The sequence below is a fragment of the Tetrao urogallus genome, assembly GCF_951394365.1.
Source record: "Tetrao urogallus genome assembly, chromosome: 4".
NCBI lineage: Eukaryota > Metazoa > Chordata > Aves > Galliformes > Phasianidae > Tetrao > Tetrao urogallus.
Window position 1 is genome coordinate 19,090,489 of NC_136817.1, and position 19,647 is coordinate 19,110,135.

Below are 19,647 nucleotides of genomic sequence, written 5' to 3' on the forward strand. Positions count from 1 at the left end.
ACTACTGTGTTTCTTTTTCTAACTTAGAAGACGAGCTGTCTCCAGAAAGAAATGCCAGGATTTTTTTTCCTGTGCAGTCTGCAGTGTACCATGGGCATTTTATCACTTACTCTATTCCCAAACTTGCAGCTGGACTCACAAACATTATATCAGCCTGATTTTTTTTCCTTCCACTTTTCCAGATCTGTCCTAAGTATAAACGACAATAGCCACCCTCTTCCACCATCTGTCTGTTCCCTAAAGCCCTAACTTCCTGCTTTTGCCCCAGCTACACTACATCTATTTTTTCCCATAAGAGATTTCATATGGCCAAAAAGTAGCAATGAAGTTAACTTTGTTCACAGACATGTAATTTCAAAAGCCAAATAAAATCTGAATAAGTCAAGTCTAGACTCAGTTTCATTGCAACAACAGAGCTGCAATGCATGGGGTAAACACAGAAGAAATATTAATCTTTTAGGAGTTTTTTATTACACTGTGGATAATAAAATGGTCTGAGCTCAATTGGTGCAGAAATATTTTGCAAGTCATCTATCATTTTCTGACTTCTAAATGCAAGTATTACTTCCTACAAACTTCAAAAATTAATACTGAAAGTTCTTTTATTTCTCACAAAGCAATTAAACAGGCAGCATAATTTCTGAACTGTCACAAAGCCTATGCAGCTGCCAAAAAAACACGCCTCGCTTGCTAAAATAGAAATATTTTTTTATTCATCTTTGAAATTAGAAGATTTAGACTAATTGAGAAATTTCTCTCGGTCTTACTAGACATCACAAAGCTCCGTATCACAAAATAAATAAATAAATACATAAAAATCAATCGCTCACTAACCACTCCAAACACTTATCTAGGAAATCGTCTTCCCCACTTCAGGCAATGAACAATGACACACACACCACCTGCGTCTGAAATCCAGTCAGTGGAATAAGGTTTGGCCCAACGGTATTCATATTAGTCTCTCACAGGACATAAAGCAAAATAAATCTATCTGGGACCTGTCTACAGATGACTTTTGTTCCCTTAAATTATTTCTTGGGAGAATATACTCAAGGCCTTTTTCTTTCACTTCAGAGAACTGTAGGCTCTCGCCCTGCCACATCCCACTTCTCTCCCACGTTTTGCTTTAGAGATTTCCTCCTGACAGCTTGTCTCCTTCTACAGAGATATTCAAGATCCATCTGGACACCAATCTGTGCAGTTTATTGTAGGGAACCTGCTTATCAGGGCGTTAGATTTGATGATCTTTTGACATCTCCTCCAACCCCCGCTGTTCTGTGATAATAAAATAAAGAATGGAACTAACAAAACCCTTGAGACATAACATTGTTCACCCATTTAATCACAATTATTTTTTTTCCCTGGCATTTGTCCTTCTCTGATTAGCCTGCATTCTGTGAGATGGATTTCTATCCTACACTGGCCTTTTTAATAGTAGCCACGATTAAAAGAAGGGAAGGCGGAAACCAGCTGAACATAAATAATGAATATATCACAGGTTTTGCAACATAGCTTGAAGATAAATAACACGAATTTGCCTTCGGTGTTACAATCAGCTTGGCTAACATCTTACTCATCATCTGAGATACGCTGCTCATCACAAGTCATTTAAAAAGACAGGTGCCCCCAGGAAATATTTAACTTTGCACGACGTTAATATTTATGCTGTAAGGGAGACAACTGCGGAAAGCTGAGCTATGTTTCCAGCCGGACGATCAACGCGTTGCGGGAGCTTAGGGCCACCCATCCTTCTGCGTATCCAAAGAATTGTGCGTTCCCGCCACCAGCGCGGATCTCCGCGCTCAAGCATGCGCTTCAGGAATGGGGCGACCGGCAGGAGGAGAGCCCGTGCGGGGAAGCAGCAGCGAGGCGTCAACTCCCAAGGCCGCCGCGCCCGCGCGCTGCCTCGCGCTGCCTCGCGCATCTCCCGCCCCGCCCACCGCCGCGCGAGCCGATAAACGGCCCCCGGTCGCCGCCAGCGCAGATCTGCCGGGGTCCGCCTCTCCCTCAGCCGCTCCCCGCCGCTTACCCGGCCCCGCGCACGATACGTTCCGGTCGCTTCCGCCCCGGCTCCGCCTCTCACGGTGTGCCCATGCGCGTCCCGCCCAGCTCCGCCTCACTCGCGCAGCGCTCCGCCTTCCCGCCTGCGGAGCGAGCCGGAACGGCCGCTGGGTACCGGCTGAGGGCTCTGAGCGGCGGCGGCGGCTGCCGTATCTCTTCAGGTGAGAGCGCGGAGGAAACTTCGGGGCTTTGCAGTGTCGTCCCCGGCCCTGCGGGCGGGCGTTGAGCTCCCCGTGGGCGCTTCTACGGCGGAGCTGGAAGCGGCCGTCCGTGCTCCCTGAGCGGGGCCGGCGGTAACGCGTGTGGCTGAGCTCGGTGAGCCCGCCCGGCCCCGCCCGGTGGGTGCCGGAGGGTGGCCCGGTGTGAGCAGATTTGAGGTGGTACTGCAGGAGGAGGGCTCAGTTAAACGGGCAGCTTGAGGCGGTACGCGGAGGAGGTAGGCGGTGTGTGTGAGTGGCGACGGGCTGCAAAGGGGGATATGTAAACGTTGCCCAGGCACGTGAGGGTCGTGGTAGCAAAATCAAAGGCGAGCTAGATTGAAAACGAGGAGGAAACGGCGACGGCAGCGGGATGCTTCTGCTGGGTTATCAGGAGCAGAATGCACAAATTAAATGTGGAGCAGCTGCTGAGTGGGGCAAGTGCTGTAATGTCTGAGCATGAGTAAGGGCAGATAGTCAGTGTGTATTGTGGTTTAACTCAGCAGCACCACATAGCCACTGATGTGTTCCTCCTCTTCCCAGTGGGATGGGGATGAGAACCAGAAAAAAGTGGTTCTGTACACTTCCAACTCTGTGTGCCTCCTCACTGGCAGGACAGTGTAAGCAGCTGAGAAAACTGAAACACTGTGCATTGTACAGCACTACTCAGCAACAGATAGAGACATCAGTGTGTTATCGACATTGTTTTTCTCTTAAAACCAAAATATAGCATTGTATCAGGTACTGTGAAGGAAAACAACTGTTCCCATTGGATCTAAGACAATCTGTTTTGCCTCAGGGCTCATCAGTGAGGCCCCTGTTTCCGCAACAAGGATAAGTTGCAAAAGAGGACTGAAGCATGGGTTGGTTGCCTGGTAATCCATGGGCCTGGATGACCTGTGTTCTGGTGGTGTCATTGTGAAGCCACTTGCTTTTCTCTACGAGAAGTCACGAGGCTGAGAAAAATCACCAGGGACTAGAAAAAGGCAGATCATATGTCCCTTCTCAAAAAGGAGCAAGCAGGATGATCCAGAGAAGTGCAGGCTGGTCAGCTTCCCTCCTTCAATCCATGGAAAGGTTATGAAGGAAGCCACTGCAGTATGGGGAGGAGCAGGTGTTGGCTGGGGATAACCAGCTTGGGATCTACCAAGAATCAGTCATGCCTGGTCAACTGGACTGTTGTCTGTGGCAAAATAGCTAGCTCTGAAATTGGGGGGAGGAGTGGAGAATGTCATCTGAGGAGGGGTGTGCAGAGACCTAAAAAGAAGCCTTTCTGTACCTAAGAGGAGATTGATAAAATGGAGCCTGTATTTCCTTTTATGTGAAAGCACAATCTGAAACAGGGGAGGTGCCAATTTGAATTAAAGAAGTGAAAGGAGGCAGTGAGATCTCTGTCGTCTTATGTTTTGAAGGTCCAGCTGGATGGTGTCCTGGGAAAGCTTGTCTGAATTCATGGCTGACTTTTGCTTTGAGCAGGTCTCTTAGAAACAAAATGCTTGTGTATCGTGGTGTAATGCAGCAGGCATTACATGCAGTACCATGCAGCCACTCACTTATTCTCTGCATGTTAGGTGGGGGAGAAAATCAGAAACGTGAAAGAGTGAGAACTCATTGTTTGTGGTTAAGATGCCTTAGTAGGTAAAGCAAAATCTGCACGCACAGACAGAACAAGAAATTCCTTTGCTGCTTCCCATTGGCAGACATGTTCAGTCACTTCCAGGAAAGCAGAAGTCATCACATATAACGGTTTCTTGGGAAGACAAACATCATCTCTTGGAATGTCGTTCCCTCTTCCTCCTCTTGTCTCCCAGTGTTTTTTTGTTTTTTTTTTTTTTGCTGAGCAGGATACCATATGGTATGTGCCAATCCTCTGCTTGGTCTGGGCCGGCAGTCCTGGTTCTGCCCCCTCACAGCTCCCTGTTTTCCTCCAACCCCTCCTGGCAGGACAGCATCAGGAGCTGAAATGTCCTCAGCTCTATGCAGCGCTGCTCAGCAACAACTAAAGCACCAGTCTGTTATCAGTATTATTTTCATTTAAAAAAGAAAAATCAAAAGCACAGGACCCTGTCAGCCTTTATGAAGAAAATTAACTATATCCCAACCAAAACCATGGTATTCTATGTTTCTTAGACAATATATTGTTTATGAGCAGTAGAAAGCAGCAAATATTACACAATAGTGTAAAGTAGAAATGTTAGATTAGTAAGTTACTGTGATAGATTGAATTATTGATTGGAAATAATGGTATAAAATATGCTGTAGGATAGGATATAAAGTTATGGATACTCACACTGGTAACTATAATGGAAGATTTTACTCAAATCTTCTGAAATTCTTTGAATTTCACATAAAGATGTCACATAAATAAGAACTGATGAATGCAATTGTTCTGATTAATGCAGTTGTCAGGACTGCTAAAGTGCTTGAGTTTTGAAATATCCCTCATGGGAGGTACTGTGAAATTGTTGTCATGAATCAACTTGTTATGATACTAAAGTAAAATCTGAAAATGGAAGTTAAGCTTTTCCTGCTTTCCTTGATCTATTTCATCAAGACTTGTGTTAAATCTGAGAGTGATCTGGAAAAGGCAGTATTGGTAAATACACAAGATCTACCACTGTTACAGTTGTTAGATTTAGTCAGGAAAGAAGAATTTTCCTCTTCCTGAGGAAAAGAAGATTCTAAAGGACAAAAAAAATGAAGGATTAATTGATTTTTTTATTTTTTATTTTTTTAATGGTGGTGAATTAAATAAGTTATTGATAAACATGGTGTAGCGTGCTGAAAGCTATTCTGTGCTGCTGATCCGTGTTTCTGGGCTCTCAGTTAACTACTGCAGGTGTTGGAGATAGATGCAAAGGATATGTGGGTGAAAGTCCTCCTACTCACTGATGGTGGAAAGGTATAACTGTAGCTGAATTTACAACAAATGGGTTTGATAATAACATTGCAATGTCAGTGTGTAGGTATGCGAAATACTAGCAGGCCACTCAATGGACAGTAAAGGCCTCTAATACCATGGGAAGAGTAGCTGTTAAGTTGAAAGACTGTGTGTATAGTGCTCGGTTAATTTTGTGTAAGTTTTGGCAGAATGAAATAGTTTAGAAATGAGTGATTCAGAAAAAAACTCTTAGACACTGTGAGATGAACAGCCTATTAACTAACGATTTTCTTCCTGTGGATATTTAAACTGTTCAGTGTAGACCATGCTGGGAAGTTACTTGATGATTCTCCATCATAGAAGGATTTCATATATAAATCACAGATGCATCAGACAGCTTTGTTATCATCAATGTGGTGTTCTCTGTCCATCATTAAAGGCTTGGGAAACAATGAAGAACTATCAGAGAGCTAACTGAAGTAGGGTGCTTGTAGGGCTGGACTGGTGACTTTATGCTCACTTGCGAGAGCGTGCATGTGTATTCTTGACCCCGCTCTGCAACTTATCTGTGTTCTATCCACTTACGGCTTCAAGGAGAACCATTTCTATCGTGGATTCAAGGATTATATTACAGCTCTCTAATCTTGCAGCTGTGTAATTAAACCACTGCACAGTGTCATATACTTTTTTCTTGTATTTTTTTCTGCGTGATGTTTTATTTTCTATACGAAGTCCCTCTCTTCATGTAAGAAATTTCTTTTGGTTGCGGTAGCCTGTGACATTATTACAATTTACCTTTGAGAGGAGAAAGAACTGCCACAATTTCATGTGCAAATGAAAGACTAAGTATACAGAAAGCTTCTGAACATGTCTGAATTAAATAGTTACTTTCCAATAGTTGCCTTTAAAAAGCTAGAGCTCAAAATAATTTGGAAGTGTTATCTTTCAGAAGAGAAAAATGGATTTAGCAAGCTTACATTTGTTTTCTAAATTCTACATGCTGAATTGTTTGTTAAGGACTGTTGAAGCTATCTATTCCTTATGCACGCATGTATGTACTCTCTGAAGATGCCTCAGAAATGAACTTAAAGGGTTTCTGTTTGCTTGTTTTTAAGAGGGAATTAAGAATTATTCCAAGTTCTTACAACTAGTGGCTTTGTTCCACTGTTTTTATACAATGGAGGGTGTAGCATTCTTAACTTAAGGCTATGTTGCACTGAAACTTGGAAGCCAAATTCACAAAACACAGAAATGGTAACTTAACCACAGAGTTCAAGAGCAGCCAGAATTTTAAATGTAGACAAATGCATTTATATATTAAAAAAAACAAGTGGATACGTACTTTCCACACATTGAATTCCCTTTCTGTAAACATTAGGGAGAGTCTGAATTGTGTGAATGGGGCTCGCACTGTAGTAGTCTGCGTGATCAGTGGTGAGGCAGTTCCTGCTGTAGTGTACTTGGTAGTACAAGTTCTGCGGCCACTGGAAAACGATTTAACGAGTGGATTAAGGAATAGGGAATGAGCTCTTGAAGAGGTTTCTTAACTCTCTGCTGGTTCCATTGATGAAATCCCTATGAAGTCTACTGTATGTTGAACTCCTTGATGATATCAGTAGAGCGATTCTCTGGTGTCTCCTGAAAGCCCAGCATGAGATAAAGGTTCCTGGAGACTTTTAGGCAGGCATTGAGGGAGCAGACTTCTGCTGCTGGTGTATGGCCAGAGAGAGAGGTAAAAGTTCATTGCCTTGAATAACAAAAGAAATTCTTCAGACAAAACTTTGGAGGCTTCAGCCTAAAAAAAAAGCCTGTCTGGGTAGTGCTTTTGAGCAGAATTGAAAACTTCTCTAGAACACTGTATAAGAAATAAAGTATCCTGATATCTTTCAAATGTAATTTGTTAATTATCCATTCTTGGAAAAGAACAGGAAACTTCCCATGTTTGGCTTCTTTTCTCAAATTTATTATTGTTAATAATTAGAGAGCAGTTTCTGATGCAACTTTTGTTAAAGAGGATAGCAATGAAGGCTCTGGAGTGCAGGTAACTACTGCTATGCAACTTTTCTTTTAATTCATTCTTTGCTTTTCCATTTTCATTTCCATAGGCACTGTGGTATCTCTTAGAGCTCTGGATAGGTACTAGTTGAGAAAACAAGTGAACTTGGATAAACAACCATCCAAGTTGTAGATTTTTCTCTCTATTTCAACTAAATTTAAAAATAACAATGTACTTAAAAAATTGTGTACTTGCTGTGTTGAATCTCTGTATTGTATGTTGCAGGGAGCTATTCTCAGAATTATCAAAAGTGAGTTTTATGGTCATATTTTTCTTTGCTCTTAAATGATCAAACGTGTTAAAAATCTTGTGCAAATCTAAATGAGGATTAGGGTAGTTGGTACTCTGGTTGAAGTTCACACTTAATTGCATTTATATTCCATATTGCCGGGTTATCGAGAATATGAAATTCTTGTTCCATTTCCATAAGAATGATGAGTTTAATTTCTGAACATCAGATGTCCAAAGAACAGAGTTGATGTCCCTTCAGATGTGAAGCCAAATTCAAGTTCTTTAGCTCTTTAAGTTCGCGGTCATCTTCTAATGATAATTAATTCACTTACTACCTTTGCTGTGATTCAGTGTAACTTTTATTTTACGAAAAATATTTTGCACTCTAGTTAACTACGTGCCGTTTGACTTAGGCTTCGTATATATATAAAGTTCTTCCTTTTTCTTTGTCTTCCTACAAAGACACCACTATGGCTGCTGCGGTGAACATGGAGCTTGATCCTATTTTTCTGAAAGCCCTGGGCTTCTTGCGTTCCAAGAGCAAGGATTCTGCGGAAAAGCTGAAAGCACTTCTTGATGAGTCTTTGGCCAGAGGAGCTGATTCAAGTTATCGTCCATCTCAGAAGGTATTACTATTAGACAGCGCAGGCCATTTTCACATGCCTTTATGGCCCCAGCTATTCCTTGTTCATTTTTATAGCTGAAGATTTAGAAGAGAATTAGAAACTGGAAAAATTATGAGTAATTATGAAATGTTCAAATTCACCATTTCCCTTTTTTTGCAAAATAGTGCATTCAGTTAAGTTAATGGGGAAAAAAAATCTTGATATATCCAAACGTGTGTAATATCTGTTCCTTACTATATTGCAAATGCGAGGTTTTTTTTTTAATGGTGATTCTTGTATTTTATGTTGGTTTTAGCGTTCTGCTTAGTAGCTATCACAGAAAGGGGAACCAAAATTACACAGTTATAAACAAAGATAAAAAGCTCTTTAAAATGCAGATATTGTTGTGACCAGATTATTATTAAACAAAAAGCTAATTACTGAGGGAAGTAAGGGAACTGTTATGTCGTGCCTACTCTGATGATTGAGCATCTGGTGAAGGGGTATGGCTGGCTCAGGAAGTATAGGTGCAAGCAGTTCAGGTCCACCCTTACCTGAACTCGTGTAAGAGCTAGCCTCCAATAGGAGAATGCCTCCTGGATGAGGACCACTTCTGAGAGGGAGTGTTCTGTAGGCAGAGACCCTATCACCAGTTAGGTGAGTCAACTTTTTTCTACATATAGTTATTGATACTCATAATGACACTTTGCCTGCTATTGCAAAGAACTTATCAGAATCAATTTCATTGCTTTCAAGGACCAACAACTGATAAAACTGGATCTCTCTTCTCAATATGGTTGATGAAGTTGTAGAGAATGGGGGGGAGGGGAAGTATTCCAAATGATTTGAAATGTAAATGATTTGCAGGCAAAAATCATCGCTGTCCCAAAGAAATGCATAACTTTTCATTTGCTGCAAATAACTAACCACCTGCTAGACAGAATATTTGAATCTGAGATTAGCATATGAAAAAAAAAAACCATGTGGGTACATCCTAGTATCACTGTTGCCATATAGTTAATGAGGTAGTTTTCTCCCTTGGGATGTTGATAAATCAGCCAGGTATGTTCTAACGATGGTTTGTATTCACACACAGACATTTTCCTTCTACAGGTACTTCTTAAAATATCAGAAAGACAGTATTACCTTGTGGCATATGTGATGCTTGTACTACACAGTCTAATTCTTCTCTGTGCAAATCATTAATTCTGGAATCCAAAATTACAACTGTACCCCTCTGTAGTAACGCAGGTGTTATGACTTTCCGGAGCTTTCTGTCAGAGCTGAATATCACAGAGGCTTGGAAAGCTGATTGCAGTAGCAGCTTGTCTGATTGTCACTGTCTACATGCAACAGGAAATCAGGAAAGTTGGTAGGGCTGAAGTGAAGCTGAGAACTCATCCCACTATGTAGCAGAGAATTACTTATTACCAAGATGGAGGGATACCATTCTCATACACATTGCTGTGTTTGATCACTCATTTTTTTAATTACACATTGCTGATGCTAATGCAACATTTACAAGAACTGTCAGTTTCTGTTGAGATCTAAATTATTAAGCTGGTAGGTGAATATGAACTGAGATTGACTTGCCTCCATAAAGGAATGATATATTGATGTCAGAGGCAGCACATGTCTACTTATATTTTTAGCATAAATCTTTTCCTCTGGAAGATTAGCATTAAGGGAGATTTTAATAACTGTAGTTTAAACACAGTTATTTGTGAATGTATTATAAAAGGACTAAAGAAAGGTTTAGAAGAATGTATGTACATGTGAACAATGCTATGTAACGTTTTGTTTGCCTAACATGTGATCTAATTGCAAAACAGGAAGTAGATTGTAGGGTTTGACTTCAATTTTTGTTTCTGTTTTTAGGAAGTGGAGCAACCAAAAGTATGCGTTACCAAGCCTGTTTCTAGTAAGCAAGATCCTAAGTCGTCTTCTAGTTTGCCTTCTGGTAACAACAATGGCAAGCCTACTGCATCAGAAAAGGTGAAAAAAGAAACAGAAAAGAGATCTGCTGATAAAGTGAGTCTAATTCTTGTTCTCTAGTGACATAACCTGGCTAACAAATTCGAAGCTGTTTTAGTGAAAGCTCTCTTCCTGTGTAGTCTGTGTAACTCTGTTCTTGCTAATAGTGCATAGCCTACAATGTCTTCTCACATCATGTTGTTGTTTAGGCAATCCAACAGAGGTCTAGTTAAAACTATTTTGTAAATACTTTAAATACACTGATGACAAGTTAATAAAATGTAGCGGCCTGAAATGTGGGTTTTTCCAAGGCTTTTTTGAGATTCTTGTAGTGAAGCACAAAAGGTGGACTTGAGTTTCTAACTTGTGAGAATTTCGGAGAAGATGCATCTGAGGAAAGTATGCTGTGTATGCTTTATATACACCTTTTTATACTTCTATTTTAATTGTTTCAGTCATTTTCTCATTTTAGAAGGTCCACCAACTTTCTGCTTTTTCACATTGTTTGTGTTTGCCATAGATGAAAGGGGATGCTGCTGAAGGAGCTGATGTGCCAAAGAAGCCCAGACTCGAGAAGCAAGAGGCTCGTTCCTCTCCTATTACTGTTCAGACAAGTAAAGATTTATCCATGCCTGATTTATCTAGCTTTGAGGAAACCAGTGCTGATGACTTTGCGATGGAAATGGGTTTGGCCTGTGTTGTTTGCAGGTAAATTAAGTGTTTCGTTGCAGTCGTGTATTTGCTTTTGGTTGGCTTTTGCCCATGTAGCGTTCAATTAATGCTACCTTGCAGGTTGTATTCTGGAAATTACTTAAGTACGTATGCAAAACTACTAATGCATGTAAGCGTTCTTCACAAACAAGATTTTTTTTTAAATGGAGCCTTTAATGAGTAAAAATGATTTTTCTTTAGAACAGAGCAAGTGAGAATTAAAAAAATCAGACAAAATGAAAAGCCTAGCATAACAGATACTGTCTTTTAAATATTGGAAGGCAAGTTAAAATATTAATAGCTGATGTTAAGCAGCATTCTAAAAAGCAGTTGAGTACATTTTTTTAGTGGCATTAGCATGAGTTGCGCATGTGTTGCTCACTTTTTTCATAATCATTTGACGTTACTTTACGTGTGACCATGTTTTTTCAGTTCATTCTCTAAATATATCTTACGTCCTGCAGTCAAAACAGGTTTTTATTTTTCATCAAGCGCTTCTAAAACTGGATCTTAGTAATATTTTGTAAATGATGTGTGTTTCTAATTGTGAAAGAATTAACAACATACTTTTGAATATCCACTATGTGATCAGGCAACTTGAATAAGCATTGTGTTTCACAGGTGATTTATATTCCTGTAAGCTTCCCTTGTTGCCTACTTCCCTACTTCTGACAGGGGTGTCTTGTTATGTAAGAGTGTGATCAGATGCACTAGCCTCTGGAGCAGCTCCCTGCTCAGGTTTTTCAGCAGATATGGGTTTCAGTCAACTCAGTGAGTGTACTTATCCTCATGTACGCATGGCTATGAGAACATAGGATCAGGACAGGGAGGAGGATGGAGCTGGCATTTGCGGGACTGGCCAGACCCTTGGTAGAGCTATTGTATTCTAGCTCAGCTTAAGACACATGGGAAAGTGTGTTCTCAAGCTGTCTCTGGTATGTGGAGGAATTCCCATTTCACAGCTAATTATACTGTTAACCAGTTGTAGAGTGACGAGATTTCCTGTCATATTGTTCCCATGTGTTAGCTCAAATGTTTGACTTTGTTATAGACGCTGAAAAAGGAAGAACAGTTCAAATACCTGAAGTAATAAATAAATCTTACCTTTCTTTCTGCAATACTGATTGTAAAATAGCTCTTATTAAAGTGATGCTGGAGAGAGGAAAAACTATATAGAGAGGGAACTCATTAGAGAAGATGGTGGCAATCTCCAAAGACTTGGTATTTGTTTTTATTGTACATGAACACTGCTGGACCTGATGTCTTCTGATTCTCAGTTTCCAACTTAATCTGGATGGATTGTTTTTCAGAACACTTATGCTTTAGGCTTTCTAAATTCAGCGTAGTTGTTAGGACTGCGTTCCACTATTTACTGCTCAGCTGTCAACCTAAGGTCCCTTCCTGTGGCTGGACATCTTGAGTTGAAATACTAACACTTCAGGACATATGAAATACAGAAGTGTGCAGTGCTTTTGTAAAGTAATGTGGGTATCAATACCATTTGGAAGCTGACAGCTATTAATATTTATATGCAGACAGTTGTGAATGAAAACACCATGTCCAGTTGCAGAGTATGTGAGGTTCTTCTTTTCATAGTTCAATGGTTTATATTGCTGAAGAAAAGTTGACAACTGTGTTATCAACTTGTGTACAGTGAGTTCACAAATGCAAAAAAATACATTTGTAGATTAACTATTCCTTTTTTTTATAGATGTAGAAACTAAAGAGGTGGAATGTTTCGTCAAGATTTGCTAAGTGTGAGATGTGTCTGCACAATCATCAGGGATATTGAAAGTTGATGTCTGTGGGTTGTTTAACTTAGATCCTGTTCTGCTATATCAAACTAGGCACAAAGAAAATACTGGAATAACCTCACCCTCTTCAGTACTTCTAGATCTTAGAAAACAGTGATTCAGCAGATACAGGGATCCTCGGTCATGTGAAGAAGCAACATTACTTGCAATTTGCAGCTGATAGTGAACCTTGCAGGGGGGGAAAAAAATAAAGCCCATTTTTTGAAAGAGTGACCATATGTTTTTTCTAGGAATACTTGTTTTCTGAAATTAAAAGATCAGTAAGTTTGCTTTTTATTTATCGAATTGTTTAAAAATAAGACTGGTTTAACTTGATTCTGAGAATGAAGAGTTGAGGTTTTTTTAATTAGTTTGTAATTGTCTTCAGAACTTTTGAAATAGAGTGAATCTCCTTGCTTGAGACATGGGGTTAAAGCATCACTGCTTTGTTTTTACCCAGTTTATTTAGGAATCATAAAATGGCTCTTGAAATTTCCTGCATCTCTAATGGGGTGGTGGACTTTCAGAAACGTTTTGTCTTTTGTTTATTCTGGTAGCCCATTTGAAAAATAAATATTCCTTAGAAAGTGTTCTAATGTCTGTATAGACAAGACTTTCAGACTTCTTTTTCTTGTTATAGAGAAACAAGGTATTACCTTTCTGTACCCATCTACAAATAGGGTTTCTATGGTTACCTGAGTACCTGCTCCTCGGGCTTATGAGCAAAAGCAGCTTAGCAATTAAATAGCCTGATTCTTCATCTGAAAGAAGAAATCATCAAAAAAACTGATATTTGGCTAATTTAGACATTTGCAGTCATGTGTACATCACTAATTTGTCATTTATGCAGCATGATTACTTTCGCCAGAGACCCACAGCAGAATTAAGTCTTCATCACCAGCTTTGTACTTGCTTCAAGGCAGAGCTGCAAGTTAATCCTCTGTGTTCTATCTTTTCAAGATTCTGGTATTATCTCCAATTCCAAGTGTCTGTTTGTAGGGACCAGAAGGATAGCTAATAAAACATCAGTAAAGTAGTTGGGTGTGAATTGAGTTGGGATGGTGATGCTTTTAAATTCTTCAGAAGAAAGCACTCTTTCATACCAGTCAATGCAAAATTATTTGTTCTTCAATTGTACTGCTCTACAACTTACAGCAAAATTATCCAAATGTAGGCTGTAGGCCTTTTGATGTTACTGTAATGAGAAAGTCATAGTAAGTAAACAGTGGTAAAATCTCTAGGTGAAAAAGACAGATGAGACTTAAGTTTCTAACATAAAAATCAAACAGAAGAGCAGGAAGTGTCATGTATGCATCTCTGATAATATTGAAGTTTTTTTGATGTTGGTTCTCCCATGAAAATCTAATAATTCCTGAAATATTAGGAAGAACTTGGATAGGAAGAAAAATCAGTGTAGCTCATCTGCTACAGGTAGAAAATATTCACAAAAGCAAAAATATTTTTAGTTTTTATCTTAAGCTGTGCAAAATTTACAGCAGTTGGATAATCCTTGAAGTGCTTTTCCCAATAATCTGTTCTTAACTATTTGCTCTGCAGGCAAATGACAGTTATTTCTGGGAATCAGCTTGTAGAGTGTCAGGAGTGCCATAATCTCTACCACCAGGATTGCCATAAACCTCAGGTGACAGACAAGGAAGTGAATGATCCTCGACTTGTATGGTACTGTGCCCGCTGTACCAGACAGATGAAGAGAATGGTAGGAGTCAGTTTTTGTCTAGTTTGAGCACTATTGAAATGGAGCAGGTTATTTCTTTTGTGTGAGAGTATTCTTTAGGTTGCAGAAATCTCTGGAAGAATTTTGGAGAGCCACTTTTCTCAGCTATGCTTCACTTGCTGCAACTGTGTTTTTTTAATGTAGTATCAAGGAGTATTTGGGTATGATCTTAAACTTTTATTAAAAACAAAATGTGAGTGAAGACGTGTGAAACAGGACTCTTTCTCACTTGGGAAGTAAATGCTTTTAAAGCATTTTCTATTTTAGGTGATACTGATCACTTTTTTAGTGCGTATTTACCGAATAGCCCTTCAATTTTGATTTTCTTCATAGATGTAGAGGTGAATGATTGTTTTTGCAACAAGAGAGCAAAAATTTTCGTTCAGATCATAAGTGCTGAAAGAGCACATCCAAAAAAAAAAAAACCCTTCATTTTGATTTGTCTACAGGATAACTTCTTGACTAAGCAGGGTAATTATTTCTGATCCCACAGAGACCTCTCTCATCTCATCATGAGAAACAAAGTGAGGAAAGCATCTTTGTTCACATATCTCTACTTCTGATTTTCTTTTCAATCAAACCCCTTTATACAGCAGAAAATATGCTCTGTTTTGGAGCTGTTCTGTGCTAACTTAGCAAGTGGTTATCTATTGAAATGTCTCTGCTAATGAACAAGAAAAAGTCAGTGTAAGATCCTTTCCTAGAAGTTGTTATTACTCACTGAAGTACATGGTTATTCGGATGATCATCAGAACATCGAACCCAGCAGAGTGTTTGCTTGAGGTCAGTAAATGCAATGGATAGCCTATGCAGTGACTCAGACTTTCCCTTCAGTGATCCCATTTCTAACTTTTTATGTTTTGGTATGAATTCTACCTTTTATTTTACTGCAACTTTTTAGCAGACTTGTACAGTCTACTTCCCAATAGCACTGGATCATATCCACGTTTTCCTCAAATCCTCCTGTCTTTGCCTTCTTTCTGTGATGGCCCAGTGCCTTTCTATTTCCTGAGTTTCAGCATTGCCTCTCTCTGTGCTGAAATAAAGTTCTATTCAATATGGCTTTTTGGCCGGACTCCTTATCACCAGTGCCATATTTGACATGGCCTCCACAACTGCAGCTTATTACTACTTTTTTCTCAGATTCTTATCAGCTTCAAATTGTAAAGGCTAGACTTCAATATGATAATGCTCATGTGTTCTTAAAACAGTATTGGAGAAGCTCTAACTAGTTTTGTTTTGTTTTTTTTACTACCACTCAGGCTCAAAAGACACAAAAACCACCTCAAAAACCAGCTCCAGCTGTGGTTTCAGTTGAACCAGCTGTGAAGGATCCATTGATCAAGAAATCTGAAATTAAATTGAAACCTGAGACCCAACCAACTTTTCTAGCATTCAAGAGAACAGAAGTGAAGGTAACATACTATAAATTTTCCAGACAATAAGTTTACATTTCAATGTATATTTCTCTATGTATTTTTTTTTTTAGCCGCATTTTCTCATAAGCACAATAAATGCAAGTAGTCTGCTGTACTATTTATACTGATTGCTAATACAGCATAGTGGTTTTTGCATTAGCATCGTAAGAGTGGGGGGGAAACACTTCTATTCAGTAGTAAGTCCCTGAAGCATTCAGCTCTTGACTGTATTTTCATGTTAGAAAGGACAGAACAGAATTTACTCTGAGAATTTTTCTTAATAGTACTTTATACAAGCAGGATTTTATACAGGTCCTCAGAATGCTATAAAAGGTAATATTTATTCTCTGCGGCCAAGTAACATACATATATTTTGGTAGTTAGGCTTCTCCTCATGGCAGTAGGGAAATCCAGCTGATCCTGTAGAGTCTAATTTAGAAACATGAAACAACATATATCAGCTTCCTACTTATTTAATAAATGTTGGTTTTTAATACATTGCGAGTTGGTTAGGATGATAAACCAGAAGCAGCATAATAAATGACATCTAACAAACAGTGGTGCTTACTGAAGCAACTCACCTGTAACATAGAATCAAAGCAATCATTCATGTTCTCAGAGGTAAATTTGCAGTTGTGCTGCTTAGATGGAAACTGTTGTGAATGACACGATGGCTTTTGCTCAAGCACTTGCACTTCTGAATAACTTTTCACCTTGGCCATAAACTGGTACGACTCTGGCTTTAATAAGTCAACATTTGTATTATCCCCAGCTGAAAACTGGGGTTTGGTTGAGGTTTGGGAACTGATGCATACTGTGCTTTGCATTCAAGGGAAGCTTTGTCTGCAGAACACTTGTCTTTTGCTCTGCCTGAATGGAAAGACTAGAGGAAAGAAGTCCAATGGCTTTCTTTAAAACTGTGTCTGTAGGTATAGGCTGCTAAGAACCAAGATGGGAAGAGGAAAGTTTTGATGCTTACACTTTAATGAAAAGAATGTAATACTTAGTTACTATGGAACTGTTCTTTATATCTGTTATCTTGTCAAGAAGTGACACCACTTAATGGCAAGCAATAAAAGATACTGGCTTGCCTCCCTTGCTTATACTTCACAAGTCTGCATTGGAGTTATTTGGGTAAAACCAGTGTTTAGAATTTATGGGGTGGATCTCAGTGCTATATAATGGCCTGTATAGGAAAAAAAGATATTGGTTTATTTGGCTGGGAAATTTTGAAGTTATCTGTGCCTGCATCCTTTTCCTGTTACTGCTTTTTTTTAACTATAATGACCAGCGATGAAATGTTGTCCACTGTGTGTTTCTGGATAAAGAACTAAAACAGAGGCTCAATCTCATCCTGCTGTGATGCATTATACAAATAAATGCTGCTATAATAAGAATGATTTATTTATTTTAGCCCTCAGCAGCAGTTTCGGGGAACTCAGCCAGTACAAGTGTTTCCTCTTCAGCAACCACCAGTGGCCTTACAGGATGGGCTGCTTTTGCAGCCAGAAACTCCTCTGCCAATCCATCAACTGCCAAACTGGGATCAACAGCACAGAGCACCGGTGGGAAACCTGCAGCAGCTTCAAATAACCAGAAACCCGTGGGTCTGTCGGGGTTGGCAGCTTCCAAAACAGGACTAGGGTCAAAAATAGCTTCTGCTAACAATAGCACAAGCCCTGTTCAGCTGAAACCACCTCCACCTCTGACACTGGGGAAAACCACTCTTAGCCGTTCGGTAAGTAGCGACAATGTTAGCAAAGTGGGTCTTCCTAGTCCCAGCAGCACTGCACCAAGCACCAGCAGTCAGGTGAGCAGCGGGAATGGCAACAGTGGGACTGCAGGTAACAGCGGGGGCAACGCAAGCAAAACCACAGCAGATGCTGGTAATCAGCCAGCTTCTCTGAAAGGCCCAACTTCTCAGGAATCTCAGCTCAATGCAATGAAGAGGCTACAAATGGTCAAGAAGAAGGCTGCTCAAAAGAAACTCAAGAAGTAGTACAGCTGCTTGCTGATCTTGCTGGCTGTGATCTGCAAAACAGCAGCCTTTATCTTTTAATTAAAGAAAATCCCCAAGTAACTGGACTGAATCCGTAATTAGGGAAGTCCCAAATCTGTGCTATACAGGAGGTAAAACTTAGGTAATCCTAGTATTCCTTCTGACTATAAATCTGAAAACTCAATATGTTCGAGAAATATTCACTATTATATGCTGTTGGTTTTTAGCTCAAAGCAATGGAATGTGAAATTGTAAGCATTGGGAATTTTGGTGTATTTAAGAGAACAATTTGTGGACAAATTGAAATTAAGCTGTCATCCTTCAGCATTGTGAATAAACGTATTATTAATCTGGGAAATCACTGCCACTTTCTTTCATCCAGGTTTCTGATTCTTAAAATGCTTCAGCTTTTACGAGTTGTGTTGGGCAGTTAGTGGAGTTCTCTGCAGGTTGCACAGGTCATGTGAGAATTTTAAGTGGCCTAATTTGGTTTTCTGCACTAAGAAGTTTTTGTCATTTTCTAGTTGTTCTCTGAGGGAAAAGAGTAAAAATGACCCCTAGCCTGTGAAGAGTGGAAGAGAACCAAAACGGTGTTTTCAGTCTGTAAAGAACCTTAGAATTGTCCTGTTGTAATTTGAATGGATAATTGTTCACCACGTACTTTAATTGAATGTGCAATCAACTGTGTTGTTTTGATGTGGAAAGAAAACTAGAAGAACATGAAGGGAATTATATTAGGGGTCAGGGTGTTGGCTCCCTCTCAGGTGCACCTGAAAATTTTGATCACCTAGATACTCCATGCTATGAAATTTAGAAGTATTGCATACTAGTCAACCTCTTTTGGAAAATGAGGTTTAGTCTCTTTTAACTGTTTTTCCCAACTCACAGACTTTTTTTTTTTCCTTTCTATTAGTTCATTTGTGTATTTGCAAGTATGTAAAATAGCGATAGGAGCTATGTTGTGTTGAAGTACATAAAAAATATTTCTAATAGCGTAGACTTGAAAATACAGAAGATGATTTGAGATCTGAATGTATTCCTTTAGTCTTCTGTGAAAATGAGGATTCATATTTTGCTTTCTTAAAGAATTAGGAAAAAAACTTAAGCTCTGAATAGGAAAACTTTGTTATACTGAGTGTTCCACATACCTTTCATGGGAACTGCTGTATCTGTTCTATTTTGTGTTGTTATTGTCTCTTAAGAACTGGAGAAGGATTTTGAGTCTTGTTGTCTATGATCAGCCTGCAGTGATCCCCTCTCCATTCTGTTGAGGGGAGCATCTCTAAACATGAAAATGTCTCAGAGTTTAGGAGGTGCATGAAAACCACAGCCTTTTATGTGTTTGAAACGTGGGATGAGCAAATCTTATACAAGCAGCTACTTTCCTCACTTCTTTTCCACTCTCTGTTGTTCAGGTTTAAGCTAAGTGTTTTGTTTTTGAATATCTGAATAGCTTCATTTATTCAGCATTGCCTTAGCTATTCTGAGAATTTCTTTTCTGCTTCAATTAACATTTCTTGTGCGGTAAAAAAGAACTTTGTCTTTGTAGTGCATGCTTCTTCCAGGGCAATTTAAAAGTAAGTGACAGTACTAGGAGGGAGAATACAGAATCTTTATTACCCATTTATTAGCTAATTGTTCTCACTCTCCAGCGCAAAGGTTTTTAATGTTGGTATAGGAGGAAAAGATACTGCAATTAAAAGGCGTATTTTTCTTAAATATTATTCTGAAGAATGTTGCTCATGTTATGAAGTAGAGCATTAAGCTAGATTCCTTTAATGGCTGGAGTGCTACTATGTAAAGTATAAACTCTAATTATAGGACTTGCTCCCACAGAAAGATTCTAGATGTAAGTTGCCTGTGTCTTGTGTCCAAATAAACAACTTTGTTTGTGAGAGTTCAGAAGCTTATGTATGAACACTGTTTCATTTTAGGTACTACATACAGGCTGAACAAAGTGAGAAAAACTGGTCTTTATTTTTTTTA

The 19,647-nt window shown here is 39.4% G+C and overlaps 1 protein-coding gene across 1 annotated transcript; it reads left to right on the forward strand.

The window, feature by feature from the left end:
- Positions 1–7,893: 7,893 nt before the first annotated feature.
- INTS12 (integrator complex subunit 12) lies at positions 7,894–17,661 on the forward strand (the record flags this gene model as incomplete). Its single annotated transcript, XM_079535054.1, has 6 exons — positions 7,894–8,052; positions 9,910–10,062; positions 10,526–10,713; positions 14,067–14,226; positions 15,507–15,659; positions 17,077–17,661. The coding sequence occupies exons 1-6, from the start codon at positions 7,897–7,899 to the stop codon at positions 17,659–17,661; spliced, it is 1,395 nt and encodes a 464-aa protein (XP_079391180.1). The 5' UTR covers positions 7,894–7,896.
- Between the last annotated feature and the right edge of the window lie 1,986 nt (positions 17,662–19,647).